General features: G+C 46.2%; 1 protein-coding gene across 6 annotated transcripts in view; it reads left to right on the forward strand.

Annotated features, from left to right (window-relative positions):
* The window catches only part of TMEM259 (transmembrane protein 259), a 28,718-nt gene extending 20,440 nt beyond the window's left edge, over positions 1–8,278 (forward strand). Inside the window, exons 6-12 of one of the 6 annotated variants that reach the window (XM_030218161.1) lie at positions 112–212; positions 302–359; positions 2,079–2,162; positions 6,262–6,394; positions 6,622–6,721; positions 6,933–7,611; positions 7,654–8,278. In XM_030218161.1, coding sequence (XP_030074021.1) covers positions 112–212; positions 302–359; positions 2,079–2,162; positions 6,262–6,394; positions 6,622–6,721; positions 6,933–7,611; positions 7,654–8,102 — 1,604 coding nt within the window. In that variant the 3' untranslated portion in view covers positions 8,103–8,278. Of the gene's footprint in view, positions 1–111; positions 213–301; positions 360–2,078; positions 2,163–6,261; positions 6,399–6,621; positions 6,722–6,932 lie in introns of those variants that run through there. The other 5 variants (XM_030218160.1, XM_030218162.1, XM_030218163.1 and 2 more) reach the window with 5 other exon arrangements.
* Positions 8,279–19,958: the final 11,680 nt, after the last annotated feature.

Below are 19,958 nucleotides of genomic sequence, written 5' to 3' on the forward strand. Positions count from 1 at the left end.
GTACGGAGTGGTATCCCTTCAGCCTGTGTCTTCTGTTCTGTACAGATGCTAGGAGATGGCTCTTGGCATGACGTGTGTAATCTTTCCTCACTATATATTGCTTTCCTACAGGATTCCTGCGGAACGTGGTGTCTGGAGAGCATTACCGCTTTGTCAGCATGTGGATGGCTCGCACATCCTACTTGGCAGCCTTTGTTATTATGGTCATATTTGTAAGTGGGTGTGGCTGTGGTTGTTGATGTGGGTTCTGTGTATGGGACTGTTACCCATCCGCACTTGTGTTTCTGTTCTACCTTTTCAGACCTTGTCTGTCTCGATGTTGCTGCGTTATTCCCACCATCAGATATTTGTCTTCATCGGTAAGTTACCAGGGCAAAGTCTCTCTTTTTATGTTTCAACAGTTTTTATTGATGACAATTCACAATAATACGTACCCACCAATATAGGCAAACAGCAATTCAATTCAAATCATATGCAGTGCCAGAAAGAACCAAAAAGTCATCAATCTTTTAACATTTTTCTCCCCCGACTCTTACCCTCTCTACAACCCAACGATTTAAATTACTGTATAGACTTTGCAACAATGTCCCCCCACCCTCCCCTGTAATAAGCCAACCTGCAATGCATTTCCATTAAGTTGTACCTTATAAAAAACATACTGGCATAACATGTCTATTGACACACATTTACAGTGTATTGCATTCAAATTTCTCCCCTTTTACACTCTAACCCTCCCCCACCTACCCACTCCAACTCCCTTATTATCCCTCCTCCCCCCCCCCCCCCCCCCCAATCCCTAAGCACTGCTCAATACTAGGGCAAAGTCTCTCTTTTATGTCCAAAATACTATTGTGTGGGAGTCTGATATACATCTTGGTTCTGGAAGAAAATGGATTTGTTGCAGGTTGATACACTGAGAGTTACCCACAGCTCTTTCTGTTTTGTGGTGGGTTTTTGGACCACATAAGTGCAAGATCTGAAGCAAGGAACTCTTGCACAGTTTCTTCTGTCAATGTGGCGTGAAGGAGTAGCAGGCTGGGAACTGGGGAAGCCAAGGTTCAAATCCCACTGATGCTCTTTGTGACCTTGAATGAGGCACTATGCCTTCCGCCTTCCATTGCTTTAGTTGTAAAGGGGGAGCCTTGAGTTACCAATGAAAAGGCCTGAGCTAAATAGTAACATAGTAGATGACGGCAGAAAAAGACCTGCACAGTCCATCCAGTCTGCCCAACAAGATAAACTCACATGTGCTACTTTTTGTGTATACCTTACCTTGATTTGTACCTGTCCTTTTCAGGGCACAGACCGTATAAGTCTGGCCAGCACTATCCCCGCCTCCCAACCACCAGCCCCGCCTCCCACCACGGTTCTGGCACAGACCATATAAGTCTGCCCAGCACTATCCCCGCCTCCAAACCACCAGTCCCGCCTCCCACCACCGGCTCTGGCACAGACCGTATAAATCTGGCCAGCACTATCCCCGCCTCCCAACCACCAGCCCCGCCTCCCACCACCGGTTCTGGCACAGACCATATAAGTCTGCCCAGCACTATCCCCGCCTCCAAACCACCAGTCCCGCCTCCCACCACCGGCTCTGGCACAGACCGTATAAATCTGGCCAGCACTATCCCCGCCTCCCAACCACCAGCCCCGCCTCCCACCACCGGTTCTGGCACAGACCGTATAAGTCTGCCCAGCACTATCCCCGCCTCCAAACCACCAGTCCCGCCTCCCACCACCGGCTCTGGCACAGACCGTATAAGTCTGCCCAGCACCATCTCCGTCTCCCGCCACCGGCTTTGCCACCCAATCTCGTCTAAGCTCTTTAGGATCCATTCCTTCTGAGCAGGATTCCTTTATGTTTATCCCACGCATGTTTGAATTCCGTTACCGTTTTCATTTCTACCACCTCCCGCGGGAGGGCATTCCAAGCATCCACTACAAATTCCCCTACTAGTTACTGCTGCTGAGGATTCATTCAGTGGTGAGCATGTGTGCTGTGGGACAGTCCCTAAGGGGGCATAGCTACTGATTTGAATTAGTTTGTCATTGTTCAGCTGCCCCTCTGTTTCTTTCAGTGGATCTGTTACAGATGCTGGAACTGAATATGACCATCGCCTTTCCTGCTGCTCCATTGCTCACCGTCATCCTAGCTCTTGTTGGTAAGTTTCCCTCTGTCTGTGTATCCTGTAGGAGATTTCAAAGATGTGCCAGGATTCTTCAGCCTGACATTCTTTGGCAATCTCTAGCCACTTCTGCAACTGCCAGCATTGTGGGAAGACCACCCTGAAATGCTTTCTTAATGGGGGACACGGCTCAAATCATGATACACTGAGTTTTATCTGCTTGGCCTAGAGATCTTCTCTTCCCATGGGATGTGGAGGCCATTCATGTCTGTAAAATGCACTGTTAGCAGTAGGGGTGTAAAGCTTTCCAAATAATTTGAAGAATAACCAAAGATAAGACAAGGAAAGTTGAACTGTAATAAATACCTAGCTAAATTAAAGTGTAAATAAATACCTAGCTGACGTGCTGAAAAGTATGTGCAAGATGACAGCCTCCTCTTTCCTTGGCCTCAGCACTTTCACCATCCGTCCTCCCTCCCCCGCTTCAACTGATGAAGGCTCGAGCCCAGCCCAGGTTCCTTGGTCCCTTCAGCTCACCCCAGTTTTCCTTAGCCTCTATCTGGATTTGGGAGCTGCTAGGCCTGCTTCTGATCCAGCAACTCCCCACTTGTCACCGACATAGGTTTGCAAATAGAATGCACGTGACAGTGCACAGTGTCCCCCTTGTTAGAGCCTGACCAAACTCAGGATCTTTGGTTTCTGCTGAAACCAAATCTTTGACCAAAATTGGCTGCTCGGTTTCAGCAGAAACCAAAACAGTAAACAAAACTTTGCCCCCTCCCCAATTCCATCCCCCTAACCATAAAAGCCCCCCCCCCCTCCTAACAGTGGCCCTCCCCTTCCCACCTGACCACCCGGGCCTACCTCAGTGAAGCTTTAGTAGTCTAGTGGCTCTTTGGAGGCAGGAACGGAACCCACTCATTTCTTCCCCGTGCGTTGCTCCAATCCAAATAGCTGCCGAGACTTCCCACAGCAGCCTTTCAAGACTGCCGTAGGTGGTCCTGGCAGCTGTTTGCGATTGGAACCAGCATGGTCAGAGGACTGGCTCCTGCCTGTGTTGGTTCCAATTGGAAAATGGCTGCCGGGACCTCCCACAGCAATCTTGGAAGCCATTTGGATTGGAGCAGTGGCACAGGGCAGGAACGAATGGGGTTCGTTTCTGCCCCTGAAGAGACCGCTAGACCACTCGGGCTTCACTAATGTAGGCCTGGGGAGGGCCTTTGGGTGGGAGGGGAATGCGGGAGAGTGATGGGGTGGCGTGGGGGAGAGGTGTTCAGTTTCAGCTGAAAATTCACAATCATTTTCAGCCGAAACTTGAACCTGGATTTTAGGTCTGTTTTAAGTGCCAAATCCGAAACTGAAATTTGGTCTAGCCACAAGGGGTAATCTCCAACACTACAGACACATACCACTGTAAAGGGTTAAGTCTGGTTTATAAAGTAGCACTGTATGCATGCTTGTTCTTACCTGTTATATTGCATTCCTTTAGTCCTACCAGACCAGTTCAGAACCTATGGGCTGTACCCTATAAGGGCACTGTGCAGTCTGAGGTGTTAAATATTTCAAATGACAAAGCAGTTCTTTTTCTTCCATGCAAGGAGCAACATTCAGTTTCTGTGGCTCCTCTCTCTGCCCGGGAAAAGAGCCTTTGAGTGTTTTCAGTATTTTTCAAATCTTTTTTTTCCTTCCTTGGTTTGTTTTCTTAAAAAAAAATTTTCTCTTTATTTTCTTAGTTATTTCTTCCAAGGTAAAGTTTCTTTTCTTTTTCGGTGTGGCCATTTTAGACTGCTCGGCCGGGTCCTTCCCTCTTTTTGTGCCCTTTTTTTTCTTGGCACAATTGGGCCTTTTGATTTAGCTGCTGCTGTTTTTCTTTCCATGTCATCGAAGACTCCCAAGGCTTCAAACGCTGTACTCGGTGCAACTGGACCATCTCAGGCACCGATACCCATTCGTGGTGTATCTAGTGCCTTGGGCCTGTCCATAGCCCAGCTCGTTGTGCCCTCTTGTCTTCACATGAAGAAGAGGACTCAACTGGCTCGAGAAGCCCGGGGGAAAAACTTTATGGGGCTCGGTCCAGTCCTTCAACATCGGCATCAGAACCGAAGTCGGCGGCATCGAAGTTGGGAGTGGAGGCAGGCTTAGCTGCTGAGAGGCCACGGCACGCTGGGAGCAGTCTAGTTTTTTGAGCTTTGAGATTCTGAACTGGCACTGTCCAGATAACATTAACCATACAGTGAAACCTCGGTTTTCGTTGACTTCGGTTATCGTCGGTTTCGGTTTTCATTGATTTTTTTCAGTGAAAAATTTGTCTCGGATTTCGTCGGTTGCCTTGGATTTTGTTGGCATGCCCACGTGACCTCGCTAATTTTGCGAAAACAAAGGGCGACCCACGCGTTCTCCTGCTCATTGTGGTGTTGTTTCTCGTTGTGTGAGCATCACCCCGCGCATCTAATGCAACGCACGCAAGATAAAATCACATGTGCTCAAATCTCATTTTCCCTGTTAAGTGTTTCCCTTGCTAATAAGTTAACCCTTTCCCTTTAGCTCCATCATGGGACTATATTTTTCTCTATAAAATGTGTTTTTGGTATGTATTTTGGAGTGTCTAGAAAGAATTAATTGGATTTACATTGATTCATCTCTCTATATAAAACGCACCTCCAACGTTGTAATGAAGCCGGAACTGGAAATCTCCAAGTTCTAAGTGTGTAGTTGTGTAGATCGCTGTTTGCCCATGAGTGTCTGCCCCGCCCTCGCGTCACAACGTGATGACGTCGAGGGCAGAGCACTGACACTCACCGAATTGCATCACTCACCATACGCACGTCACACGCAACAGCTGACCAACCACAGGTGGGAGGGCGGGTGCACAGCGGCGAATCGATGGGGCAGGGGAGACAGGAGATTCGCCGGGTGCCTGGAAGGGGGGGCATGGCCCAGGGAGAGAAGAGCATCGTTGGGGGCAAGGGAAAATGGAGAATCGCTGGGTGGCTGGAGGGGGATCACAGGAAAAACTAGATCACTGGGTGTCTGGAGGGGGGGCAGGGGAGACAGGACAATCGGTGCGTGGCTGGAGGGGGGGCAGGGGAGAGAGGACAATTGCTGAGTGGCTGGAGTGGGGGCAGGGGATGGAGGACAATCACTGGGTGGCTGGAGGGGGAGCAGGGGACAGCGGAGACTCGCTTGGTGGCGGGAGGGGGGCAGGGGACAGAATAGCATCCCTGGGTGGATACAGGGGGGGGGGCAAGAAAAAAGGATAATCGCTGGGTGGCTGGAGGGGGGGGGCAGGGGACAGAGCAGACACACTCGCACCCAGCAGTCTCACTCTGTCACAAACACATTCTCTCTCTCTCTCTCTCTCTCTCTCTCTCACACACACAGTCACTCTCACACACACTCTCAAACATACACACTCCGACAAAAATCTTGTTAGCGCCCGTTTCATTTGTGTCAGAAACGGGCCTCTTACTAGTATGGAAATAATTGCCTCGGTTTTCGTCTGTTTCGGTTTTCGTTGATTGTTTTCGGACAGATTATCAACGGAAACCAAGGTATCACTGTATGTGTGTCTGATTTATCATGCTGTCTATTTAGGATTGTAACTGCTGCCCTATGCATGTTACTCTCCCCCCCTTAGGATGATAACTGCCATTCTTCATAGACAGCACGATAAATCAGAGCCACGTGGTTGATGTTATCTGGACAGTGCCAGTTCAGAATCTCAAAGCTCAGAAAACTAGAAGCTTTTCCAAGCATTCACTAGTTTCTCCCTACTTCCACTCCCTCACAGGACAGTTTGTACCAAGCTGAAGTACATAAATCCCCAAAGGATGTGAGTGGGATTGTTTGTCCAACTGACATGAGTAAAACAGGTAATGAACTGTGGATGCCCAACCCTTTTATGTGATCCTAAAAATTTCCAAAGGACAAAATGTGAAATTTTCTCCTATACGTCATAGGAGCGCTGGTGTCCTCTCTTCCTGTGAATATGTGGTGTCATGACTAGGTTGGGTGTGGCTCTCCCAATGGGATACATTTAAAGTTGGCAGGGGAGCGGGATGCTTTATTCTTTTTGTTTTCTACCTGAAATCCAAATTCTCTCTGAATAAAGCAGTTGCTGATACCTTTCTGGCAGGTATGGAAGCCATCATGTCTGAATTCTTCAATGATACCACCACAGCCTTTTACATCATCCTCATCGTGTGGCTGGCAGACCAGTACGATGCCATCTGTTGTCATACCAGTACCAGCAAAAGGCACTGGCTGAGGTAAGTGCTTTCTGTGCTTCCAAGAGTAGTGGGTGTGGTGCTGGAGCTCAGAGTGCTAGATGTGGTACAGTTGGATGTTGATTGTAAGGGCGCCCTATGTTTCCAGGTTTAGCGTGGGCACTCGGATAATGGTCAGTAAGGAGCACTGTGTACCCATGTAACAGGTCCCCCCTCATATTGGGCTCGGTAAGGAGCAGTGTGTAATGTGTCCCTTTTTCTTTTTCCAGGTTCTTCTATTTATATCACTTTGCTTTTTATGCCTATCACTATCGGTTCAATGGTCAGTACAGCAGTCTGGCTCTGGTCACTTCCTGGCTCTTTGTGCAGGTATGCAGCTCCCTGCTTCTAACTGGATCCTTTTTATGATTTTCATGTGTGATGGTGGAACAAAGTATAAGAAATTGATGTTATGTAGAGGAAGAGTGCTATACTGGCCCAGGTGTGGAGGATGGGAGGTGGAGTGGTGTGCTGGGGCACACCAGGGGGCTTTGGCATGTCTTAGTTGCAAAATAATGTCTTCCTTTTCTCTCTCTTTCAGCATTCAATGATTTATTTTTTCCATCACTATGAGCTTCCAGCTATTCTGCAGCAGATACGCATTCAAGAAATGCTACTGCAAAACCAGCAAGCAGGGCAAGGGAACCAGAGCACGCTTCAGGATAGTCTGAATAATAACAGCCCCTCAGCTACCACAGTAGCACCACCTGCAAGCCCAGCCACTGACATCAACAGTCCACAGGAGCAGGCTCCTACAACAAGCCTGGCAAATGACCTAAACTGGGTGGCTGAAACTGCAGCTATCATCACAGAGTCGTCTTTCTTGTCTCATCTGAGCACCTCCCTGCGGGGTGCAACTGCTGCTGGTGCCCTGGGAAGCTCTGCAGGAGCAACAGCTGATGGGGCCCCAGGAAGTTCTGCGGCAGCAACGGCAACAGCTGTCGGGGCCCAAGGGGACTGTGCGACAACAACAGCTGACGGGGCCCAAGGGGACTGTGTGGCAGCAACGGCAACAACTGACGGGGCCCAAGGGGACTCTGTGGCAGTAATGGCAACAGCTGACGGGGCCCAAGGGGACTCTGTGGCAGTAATGGCAACAGCTGACGGGGCCCAAGGGGACTCTGCTGCAGCAACGGCAACAGCTGACGGGGCCCAAGGGAACTCTGTGGCTGCAACAGCTGACGGGGCCCAAGGGGACTCTGTGGCTGCAACGGCAACAGGTGATGAGGCCCAAGGGGACTCTGTGGCTGCAACGGCAACAGCTGTCGGGGCCCAAGGGGACTCTGCAGCAGCTGACGGGGCCATGGGAAGCTCTTCAGTGCAAGCAGTAATGACCAGTGGGGCAATAACTGTTGCCAGTGCTGCAGAGGACTCTGGACCCTCGGAGAACCTCCTGGATATAGTCTGTTCAGGGTTAAGCAATGAATGCTCTACTGCTGTTGAGGTCTTGTCTACCACAGCTGTTACGGTTTTGCAAACAAGCAGCCCCCAGACCCACAAAGAGCCACAGGACAACATGAATTGTACCATCACAGATCAGACTGAATCCAGCACTGGCACTGCTGGAAAGGATTGTGCTTCAAGCAGAAAGCTGCCCCAGGAGTTTCAGAGCAGCAGCCATAGTCCTGACACTAAGGAGACATGTCCCCATCCCTGCCAAAGAGCTGGGGATAGTGTGGCCTCCTGTGCAGAACTTGGCAGCCCTTGCTGAGTCTGTGCTTCCAAGGACATGGCCAGTTCTCTAATTTTCACTTATTCTTTTTTAAATTGCTCAGAATGAAAAGCTCATTTAATTCAGATGCTCAAATTGGTAGCTGGCAGGAGAGGCAAGGGGACTCGGTAGTGGTGGGCTTGCTTTTTTTTTGTTTTTGTGATACCTGTTGGCACCAAAATGAATGTTTCTATCCCTCCATCTGAGCAGCTGTCCTCTGCGAGGGTTTAGCGATTGGGGGACCGTCTTGTATCTTGTGGTGTAATCCAGCCTTAGATGTGCTGATTGTGCAAGACCCTGGAGCACTTTCAGGAAAACATGCCAGACTATCACAGTTCCAGCCTTTGCTCGGGCTGCATTTCTGCTGCTGCTCTGTTGGTGGGGGAAATTAGACTCTGGCACCTCTGCTGTAGCCTTAACAAATGGAAGTGTGTACTGGGCTAGAGTCATACACGGGCTTCAGTTTTGGAAGTACCATGTACTTGTGGCAGAAGACTGTTTGACTGGCAACTGTGTGATTGGCTGGTGCCTCTTCTGCATCTAGCCCCCTTTGCTGAGGGTCTCGCCAACTTGTAGACTCTACAGGGCTACTGGTGGCCTTCACAATTATTAGTCTAGTAATTGAATTGGCGAACACCCAGCCTAAAATGAATTCAGGTAGTCCCTCTCAGATGTAACATTTTGGGGAGGGGGGGAGTTCCATTGTTGTTCTCTGCTGGCTTATTCTAATCTTAGCTTATATTTAATGCGTGTATTGCTCAGGTTTTTGGTGCTTCTTCCTAAATGCTGGGACATGTTAGCTGTCTCTATGCCAGCTTTTTCCCTTCTGGGTTTTTGTAAAGAGATTGTTTAACTTAAATAATTAGACCCAGAGAAACTGAGGGAGTAGCAGTTTATGCTCCAGTGAGCTTACTGCAGAAAAAAAGGGGGAACACAAATGTATATAAGCCCTTTGCTCTTGGGTGTGGAGGAGCCAGAGTTCATAGTGCCCAGTAGAGATTGTGCCTCCTGTCCAAGTGGTCTTGAAGGTCTGTTGAGGGGGGTGCTGGGCTCAGGGTTGAGCACCACCGAAATGCTCTCTCTACGTGTACCAGAATGTGGTGGTAAGGAATCTTTATAAGGGATTACATCACAGAACAAGCTTACAGCATACTCTGTAGATAAGGTGCACAGGCTGGAACCCAACAGACTCCTAATATCAGGAGAGGGGTTGGGTGGAAGTGAGAAAACAGCCATCAAGCTCTCTCCCTTTCCTCAAATATGCAGTGCTGCTGTCGGATAGAGACAGAGAGTGGTTGGAATCTTTGTAGGGTTTTATGATAAGGAATTGAGAAATAGATGACGTGAAAATTATTTCTTTCCATATAATTTACTTGTAATGTACAAAATGTGTTTGTATATATGATAATAAATATATCTGACTATTTGGTTATGGCTTCATTTATTCAGTAGAGACCACACTGATGATATACAAACTGGCTTCTTTTGTGGCTAGTGGAGGTTGTCCAGTGAGATTATGGGATGGTTTCTGTGCAGGTAGAGTGACTGTTTATAGACGGATGTTAGAGCTCCTTGGTGGCAACAGAGTGAGGAACAAGGTCTATTTGTGTGGATTTATTTATTTTTTTTACTTTTCAATCCTGGGTAAATGTTTGGGTTACTGATATGGCATGGATTAGACATTTCTTTATCTAAAGCTTTGTAATTCACCTTAACAGTTGTCTTTGAAAGGTAATCTGGCATTTAAAATGATGTCTAAAGTTACTGCAAAAGACACATCTGGTTTGAGTTTTAGGGCATTTGACCCACTAGTTTGCTCTTGTTCCTTTGGGCTTTTGGCTCAGTGAGCATGAGCTTTAACTCGCTAGTAGCTGGAGCTTTACCCCTAGTTTATAAATCCCTCTTCCCTGAGTTCTCAACTAGGGTTCCTTCCAGGATCCTACAGTCATGGTCCTAAATATGTCAATGAGGTGCTGGCATAATCTGGAGGCTGTTTCACCTTCTCCACTGTGAATGGATGAGATTCGAAATGTGAACTTCAGTTTTGTGTAGGTGTCTAGCTTAGAAAAGGAATGTCCATGCTGGGATATTCAAAATTTGCAAGGTATTTTACAAAATCAGAAGCCTTTTGTAAAATACTTTTTCTATAGTCTTGTATGTGTTGATGGCAGGTGCAGTGGGAATGGTGGTGTAAGTGGTGGATTTTGCAAAAGTGCATTTCCAAGTGAAGGCAGTCAAGGAGCTGAGTGCCCGTTTGTAAATGTTTGCTCTTTTAGGTTGGTTGTTACTCCAGAGCTGTAAGCTTAATTCCCCCTCAATCATGTCTCCAAATGAGCAGCTAGCAGACAGGTGCTTCGGAGGTGTAAATGCCTCGGTTGAAAGGTTTTTAACTGTGTATTTCTGTCTTACAATGGAAATATTTCTAAAGTGGCAAGAACACAACCCCTTCAACTCTGTGTGTGCCAAGGGGAAGGAATGTATGAAGCAGTACCTCTTGTAAAATTGTATCATGATTTACATGTGGAAATGGAATCTAACACTTAAAATCATTTTTTTAGAGCTTAAAAAGACACAGGTGGAGATAATTTACCAAATGGTGGTAACAGTTTTAAAAATATATATTAGTGAAGAGAAGCCACTAATGTCCCTGGTATATTCCCGACATACTGCTCCAGGGTGATGTCCTCTGGGGCATAGAGGATGGAGGATACTGTAAGGTTCAAAGAGAAGTCAGTATTGGACAATAACATTTTTAAAAGTTTAATTTAATCTGTTTACTGTTTAGATATGTATGAATATGTACAGATCACACACATAAATTGATGGACTGCTGCTTAGATAAAGATATAGAGCTATTTCTCTATATTCATGTGTGTGTATATTTTTTTTCTCCTGTGGGGGCTAATTTTATAACAGTGTGTCTAAATGAAAAATCAAAAAGGTCATCTAATTGTTTAATTCTTTTAACAGTCATTATATAAATGATTAACATTCACTATAACAAGTGCACAACATAATAAATCCTATAAAAAGCCAAGACTAAATGTTTGCAGACTGCAGAACAAAAGAATCCATTTTGTTTTAAACTTTTGCTATCACAAAGATACCCCTGTCTCCAGTATCCTGTAACAATATCAGAAAAGTGGCCTTATCTACATTACATGAAAGTGTTAATTGTTCAAAATTATATTTGCTACTTGAGACAGTGACTTCCAGAATGGTTCCTGTGTGTGTTTTTGTTTTTAATTTGAATTACTCCTTTCCTAGAATCTTAAATTGCCCACTTCTTGTTTTTTTTTTACTGTTACGATGAAATCGCTTGAGGTCTTCAGTGCACCACAGGTGGAGTATCTGGTAATAGCCAGTTCAATAAGCCCAAAACATTCAAATTTATAATGGCAATATCGGTGCCTTCATAAAATAAGTTCCTACAGTAGTGTGAAACATATGGATACAAGTAGCCATTACTCCCTTACTTAGGAAAGACCAAAGGAGTGCTTTGCTAGTAATGGTCAGAACTCTACTATAGTGGGTTTAGTAGTAGTAATAATAATAATAATGAACACATTTAGAAACCAATTTCAAGAACCTCAGCAGTACCACATTGGTAGATATAAAATCTTTGCTACCTAAGCTTTTATGTACCAACTCGTGATTGGTTCTAAATTTTGAAACAATTTTTTATCATTATAAGTGTTAAGTGTCAGAGAAGCATTTTGCTTAATCCTAAGCAGTAGCAATAGCAAGTGTAGCAGCTTTAAACGTAGTTTCTAGCATTGATATAGGGACTACTTTGCTGACATGTTTTGCCTTAAGCGTTCTCAAGGCTGGTCCTTTCAATATGCAGTCACTGTTTCTTAAACGTCTCTTCAGTTTAAGAAATGGTGACTGACAATTGAGAGGACCAGCCTAGAGAAAGCTCAAGTCAAAGTAGTCCCCATATCAGTGCTGGAAACTAGCTACTACACTTGTTATTGCTACTGCTTAAGCTTAGTGCTGCTCTGACTTTTAGTACATAAGTATTGCCATACTGGGAAAGACCAAAGGTCCATCAAGCCCACGTCCTGTTTCCAACAGTGGCCAATCCGGGTCACAAATTCCTGGCAAGATCCCAAAAAAGTACAAAACATTCTATACTGCTTATCCCAGAAATAGTGGATTTTCCCCAAGTCCAAACCTTTTTAAAACTCCGCTAAGCTAACCGCCTTTACCACATTCTCTGGCAACAAATTCCAGAGTTTAATTACATGTTGAGTGAAGAAAACTTTTCTCTGATTTGTTTTAAATTTACTACATTGTAGCTTCATCGCATGCCCCCTAGTCCTAGTATTTTTGGAAAGCGTAAACAGACGCTTCACATCTACCTGTTCTCTCCACACATTATTTTATAGACTTCTATCTTATCTCCCCTCAGCCGTCTTTTCTCCAAGCTGAAGAGCCCTAGCCGCTTTAGCCTTTCCTCATAGGGAAGTTGTCCCATCCCCTTTATTTTCATCGCCCTTCTCTGTACCTTTTCTAATTCCACTATATGTTTCTTGAGATGGGGCGTCCAGAATTTAACATAATATTTGAGGTGTGGTTGCACCATGGAGCAATATAAAGGCATTTACATTTATGTATTGCTATTAAATTAAAATGTTAAAAAGTTGTTCTAAAATTTGGTACATAAAAGCTTGGGTGGCAATGATTTTATGAGCTACTGGAGTGGTATTGGTGCAATTCTTGAAATTGGATTCTAAGGTCTTTATTAGAAGAGAGTTCTGCCAAGTGGATGATATGTGCTCTACTTTTATTACTTGATGCTTTTTAAGCCCAGTTGATTGTGTATTGCCAAGAATAGCAGCATCTTAGCTGCAGTGTTGAATGGAAGGAAGTGGTGACAGGATTCATGCACTGTCCTCTTCTGATTGAGGCTGTAGAGCTGAGATACCAGCAATCCTGCAGCTGTCTAGCTTGATCAGGCTCCTTGGTGTTCCTGCAGGGCCACATTTGCAAGCAGGCTGCTATCACCTTTCCAAACATTTCAGCGGCTGAAATATGGTTCGGGAAGATTACTAATTTCTCTTAGAAATTAGGCAAGGATATGCTAACTGTAACAGGGATTGAGTTGTTTGTGAAGCTGTAAAGTCCAGCTGCAACTAAGATCCCTCACTAAATTCTTAGTTTAGCTTTCCCTTTCAGCACAATGGTTAATGGATTGAGAAGGGTATGACCTCTCATTTGGTTTTGGTGTTTGTGAGAGCAAAAGCTCATTACACAATGAATTTAGCAGAGACTGTATGAACAGAAAGAAAAACTAAATGAATGCTGTCACAAATGGTATTTATTTTAAAGCATATTTTCTACAAGTTGCAACACTTTGAAGATCTAAGCATAAAACAGGACACCCACCCAGCACTGCTCTCTCTTAAACACTTATGCCTCATTGTGTCAGGGCCCCTGCCTTTAGCCTCGGTAAACCATTATCTCTGCTTGAAATCGGACACAATGTTTGCCCCCTTACCCTCTCCAGCTTTGGCTTTTGCCATGCAGCCAGAACCCTATCGAGTCCCGATAGCTTATGACAGAAAGGAAACATATCCATAACTCTGAGATCTCTTTTCTTGCACAGAGAGATGTAAAGAACTCCTATAATCCTGGGAAAAAGCAGCAAAATCTGTTGGCTAGTGACTCTGGACAATACCGATCAGAACCAGGGAGCTATCTATTTAGTAACCTTTCTGTACCTTTATTTTACAATTACTAATTTCTTTGTAAATGATTTGTTTTTCATATTCTAACTGCTAAATATATCACTTTGGTAACAAGTAAAATTAAAGGTCAATAAAGTTGGCTGAAGCACTCAAGAAATATTTCCTTACATAATTCACACCTTAATGACCTGCTACCCTTAAACCTCTGTTGAGAAGAAGGGCTTGTGTATTATTTATAGCTGCAACCAGTGTCTCATCCTTACTAATTACAGGGCTCTGTATGGCCCAGTTGGGGGCTAGTAGTCTGCTATGTCCCTTTGCCTCTGCCCCCCCCCCCCCCCCCCCCCAATCCACACACTCTTAAAACAGCTTTTCTTCATAGAGGGCTCAGGGCAGTGGCTGCAGCAATTTTTGCATAGGCCATCTTCTTCCCAACACCCCCCCCCCCCCACACACACACACATACTCTCTGGCACACACCACCCTTGGGTTACTGCTGCTGCTCTCTTAAGCCCTCTATGAAGAAGCACTGTTAGGAAGAAAGGGTGACAGGGCAGGCCCTTAGATGCATGACAGCTGGCCTTGGTCTGAACCCCTTTTCCTAGAGAGCAGGGATGACCAGTCCAATTATAGGGGCCCAAGGATCCAGAGTAACTGCATCATTCCTTATTGTCTACAACAGCCCATTCTCAACAAGTATATTATGTGTACTCCTAGCAGCAGAGGGAGACTGGGAACTACTACATTAGGTGCTGTGCAACTCTCCCCTCCCTGCTATTTCTCAGTCTCCCAGCAGAGGCAGCTGGCCTGTGCAGCCATCCTTGCTTGTGCCTTTCGGGGGCCAAGCAGGTGTACCCACATCACACTGACCACAGCTACTGACGCAGAAGCTTCTTTCTCCCCTGATGTCATCCTTTTGCTGTCTGAAGAGAGGCCTGGCTGTGGAACCCTTCAAGAGCTCTTCTGCTGCAGCTGGGTGAGTAGCTGTGGTCAGTGTGGTCCTTGAGGCCAAGCGACCTTGGGTAACCCTCATGGACAGCCTGGCTTCCAACCAGCCCTTGGAGGAGGATTTGGATAGTGCAGAGCCTCCTCATTGAACTGTTTGAGGTTCCTTTAGGTTATGACCTCTCATCCGGATTTTTAGGTGGTCAGAGTTTCCTGGCTGCTGGCTAAGGTCTTGGGGGAGCTTAAGATGTTGAACAATCAGCCTCCAGTTGCTAGGTAGGGTGCTGTTGAAAGGGGTGCATTGACCACCCCAGAATTTTCCCTATCACAAGGAGTTACGGGATACGGTAGAGGTGGAATGGCAGTCAACAGATTCATCTTTACAAATTGGGCAGGCCCTGGCCCATCTCTACCTGCTCCCTCAGACAGATCTGGGTACTTTAGGTTACCTAAGGTGGATGCGCTGGTCATGGCCGTTACCAAGACGATGATGTGACCCTTAAGATCGCAAAATGGAGACACTTTTGAAGAGGCCTTTTAAGTTTTTGGGCTTGGCTTTGCAGGTGGCCATTTGTGGAGGTTATGTGGCTTGAGCCTGTTTTCAGTGGGCCAAGTTGTCTTTGGAGGTTGTCAAGTTAGAATTGGGTACAGTTCCTGGTGGACACCTTGTATGATTTGGTCCGGGCCTCCACCAAGACTCTACCGTTGGTGGTAACTGAGCCACACTTCTTGGGGCTTTGGAGTTGGTCAGCAGACATGGCATCCAAGGTGTGTCTGAATCAGCTTCCTTTTAAGGACAAGTTGCTTTTGGCAAAGAGTTGGAGAAGTTGGTCAAGTGTTTGGGGGATTCAAAGAATAGGTCATGTACTAGCTACCGTTCCTCAGTTTGGGGTGCTTTTGGGAGCGCTATAGGTTTTGACCAGGTTTGGGGAGGGGGGGAATCCTCAGCATAGTCATTTCTGGAATAGAGGGCAGCCCTTTTAGGGGGGGGGGGGGGTCATGCTGGTCCTGCAGGAGGCTCTGCCATTGCCAGATCCTTGCAATGAGGATTTGATGGCCCACCTTCTGGTTCTATGTATTGGTGGACAGTTGCAGCAATTGTACCAGAGTTGGGTCAGGAATGGTTATGCTCTGGAGTTTCATCATCCGCTCCCGGACACCTTCCTGGTGTCTCCTTGCAAGTCTCTGGGCAAAACAAGAGGTGGTTCATTTGACCCTGGCCAGGCTCTTGGCCCTGCATGCAATCCTGGTTCTGCAGCCGAGAGAGGTTCTGGACAGTATCCTATTTACTTTGTGGTGCCCAAGAAGGTAGATCAGATGTTTTGCCTTTTCAGATGAAAACACTCCGGTCATAGTGGTGGTACAGAAAGGGAAGTTTCTAAGCTCCTTGGACCTGTCAGAGGTGTACCAGATCACCAGAAGTTTCTGCAATTTGCGATTTCTGGGTGGACTACTTCCTTCTGTCTAGCTAAGGCTCCATGGACCTTGTGATGGTGGTGGCCTCCTTTTGGCAGGAAGGTGTTCTGGTTGATTTGGACAAAGCCTGTTGAGGAGAGTCTGGCAGCAACCTCACAGCTGGGAGGTGAATTTGAGCAAGTTCCATTTCTCCAAGCCAGTCCCTGGAATACTTGGGAGATGTTTCTTCCAAAGTCACACAGAGCCATTGACTCCTCTCCTCCCGTTGTCTGTCAACCTGGAATGTTCTCCAGGTGCTCAGATCTGTGGTGGCCACCATAAGCGAGGGCTCATGAGATCACTTCAGGTGGCCACTTCAGTTGGATTCCCTCACATGCAGTCTTCAGTGGTGGCAACACAGACATCACCTGAGCCGGGGGCAGGATCCTCGACTGGATCTTGACAACTTCGGATGTCAGGCTGGGGAGCGCCTTGCCTAGGCCAGGTGTTATGACATACCTAGCCAGGAGCTAAATGCTGTGGCCACTTGGAGGGTCTACCCCCCCGCATAGCTAGGCCAGCAGCTGCCACTTGTTCTCTAACCTAGCACCCTCCAAGCCATGACTAGGTCCCACTTGCCTCTGGGTGAGTTTCCCGACTCTCAAGCTCTGCCCTGGTGATTTCTAGAACAGTGGGGCCACACTCAGGGGTCCCATAGTTCCTAGAAAGCACCCATAGACCTAACACAAACTACCAGGATGCTTAGTCTAGCACATCAGAGTCAATAAAACAATTATGTATTAAAATATTGAAGCCTTAAAAACCCAATAGGACAAACAGCACACAATAACACGTAACTGAAATAATCCTAACACTTGTTACTAGCACCTGCTGAGTTTCAGGAAGTTATCTGCTCATTAAGTCTTGCCTCAGGACAGAGATGTTACATCTGTGCTCCCAGATTGAGAGAAAAGCCAGTAACTGCTGTCTGTATTTACACATTTATATCCTACATTATCTCAAACAGGGTTCAAGTTCAGTGTGGCTCACAATACAACAAAAGTGAACTGACAAGGTGTGCTGCTTACATAGAACAAGATATATACATATATATATATATATATATATATATACACATCTATATCAATCACATACATACAAAAATACTAATAACAGCATAACATGAAATCCTGATAACTCTCAAACAGGACTGCAGTAAGTTACTCTCATACTAAAGAAAACAGCCTTTCTGCAACAGCCACTGTTTTGTCACACCAGGTAATGCAGAGGGGCTGGTTGGAAGAGGAGTCTTGTTGGTCCATCAATCATTTGGAAACTAGAACAATCTGACTTGCCCTGTTGGAGTTTCAGGCTCTGGTACAACACCGGGATGTCCGCATGCTGTCGCTTATGTCATTCGGCTGGCACAGGAGATGGTGGCTCTCATGAACTGGAACAGCACTTCCGTTTTTTGTTCGCCACTCACGTGGCAGGGGGTCAGCAACATAGAGGCAGATTACCTGAATTGTCATCTTCTGGATCTGAGATAATGGTGTCTTGCTCATTTTGCATTTCGGCTCATCGTGAGTTGGTAGGATCGGCCAGTGATGGATCTCAAGGCCATGGCTGGGGACACAAAAGTCCCATGGTTCTTCAGACACCAACAAGAACCATTAGTGGAAGGTCTAGACACTGTGGCTCAGCCTTGGTGCTGGGTGTTGTATGTCTTTCTTCTGTGACCTCTCATCTGTCAACTTCTTCAAAGCATTCAGTCTGACGGAGGGTGAGTAGTGCTGGTAGCTGTAGACTGGCCACATCATCCATGGTATGGGGGTGTGGCTTGCTTCTCGCTTTCAGCTTGGCTGTTCAGATGGCATGCCTGTTCAAGAAATGTTATTCAACCTGATGTCATGCACACGCTGTTGAGTTCTAGGAAGAGGTCCACTTCTTTCCTTACATTTGGGTTTGGCAAATATTTGAGATATGGTGTAGTTGTTCCACTTTGAGCCTCTGAGAGTCATATTTTGGACTTCCTCCAGTGTGATCTGGAGACAGGGTTGTCTCTCTCTTCCCTGTGAGTGGAGCTGGCGGCATTCACTTGTTTTGAGGTGTGGTCACTCGCACTGCATACAGATGATTCACTTTTTCTTCAGGGAGTCAAGCATTTGCATCCTCCTTTTCACCAGATTGTGCCTCCTTGGGATCCTAATTTGGTGTTATCAGCTTTAGTAAAGGCACCTTTCTATCCTTTGCGGCAGGCTTCTCTAAGTGGTGCTTTTGGTGGCCATTTCTTCGGCTAGGCATAACTTGGCATTGCAGGCCTCGTTGTGTAGGGAGCCATTTTTTGTTTTCTCAAGAGAGAATGTTTCTCTGTGGCCGGTTCCTTCCTTTCTGACCAAGGTGGTTTTGTTCTTCCATGTCAAATCAGTCTGTTGTCTTGCCATCCTTTCCTCAGGAAGTCTCCATGGGAGCTTTTACTTCTGGATGTCCATAGGGCTCTATGGTGTTATGTTAGCCAGATGGCAGAATTTTGGAGAATGGATAGTCTCTATGTTTCGAGGGCCATGCAAGGGGGAGGCATCTAAAGCCTCTATAGCCCACTGGATCAAAGAAGCTATTGCCTGTGTGTACTCATTCAGTGGAAAATCAGTTCCGGAGGAGTTGAAAGCTCACTGCACTAGGGCACAGGCCTCCTCCTGGGCAGAGCACACTCTCATTTTTCTGCAGGACATTTGCAGAGTGGCTACATGGTCATCCCTTCATTCCTTTGTCAAGCATTGCAGGCTGGACATTCAAGCAATATAGGATGCTCCTTTTGGGGCCTCGGTGAGTTCTGCTTTGGTATTTCCCACTCATTGAGAATAGTCTGGAGCAGACAATAAGGAAATAGAAATTAGATCTTACCTGCTAATTTACTTTCCTCGAGTCTCTCCAGATCATTCCTGAATCCACCGGGACATTCTGTTCAAGTCATGGGGCCGAGAAGTTTTCAGGGGTTCCATTTGGTCTGGTCTCTATTTCTGTTTGGATTTTTTTGCTCATACTAATAACCAGATGGATTCCGTGGTGCTCCCTTTCCCCCTTGGTCTTTGGGAGAACTCTGCGGTTAGTTTTACTGCTGCTCTTTGTATTGCTGTTCAGGTTATGTTTCCTCTTTGCTTTCTTATTCAAAATACTAAGAAGGTGAGGGTTGCACAGCTCCTAAGTAAGGTCACTAATCAGAAGTTCTCAAGTCTCCCTCTTCTGGTAGGAATAGATATAACCCACTCATTGGGAATGGTCTGGAGAGACTCAAGGAAAGTAAATTAGCAAGTCAGATCTAATGTCTCCCTACTGGCCATAGGTAAATATGCTCTAATCATTAAAACCACAGGAGTCACACCAAGAGCATGAAAGTCCTCAACAGGTAATTCATATTCATCCCAGCACCCCCTCCAAGAGCCTCAAAGCACAAAGGGCAGCTACTTGGCTTTCTCTTTGTTCACTGGTTACCCCCTGCACCTGACTTCAGGACATCAGCCCTGGTCTTTAGAAATAACTCGTAACCACATCACAGTAGACCTCACAGCCCTCATCATACCCGTCTCTGACAGGACAGCTCCATACACTGGCCCAGATCCAAGGGGTTTAAGAAAAGACCAAATGAGGAAACCAGCCCGAGAAAGAGGATATATTTACTTATCCCTCTGACATTACCAACGTCCAGCAGTAAGGCTTGAGAGTCAGATACATGTAGAAGACAGAGCTCCCCAAAAGAGGGGAACTGGAATCAAGGCGATGGGAGCTGCTGGCCTTCTGTTAAAGGAAATAAAAGGCAACACAG

This window comes from Microcaecilia unicolor, chromosome 11 (assembly GCF_901765095.1).
Source record: "Microcaecilia unicolor chromosome 11, aMicUni1.1, whole genome shotgun sequence".
Lineage (NCBI taxonomy): Eukaryota > Metazoa > Chordata > Amphibia > Gymnophiona > Siphonopidae > Microcaecilia > Microcaecilia unicolor.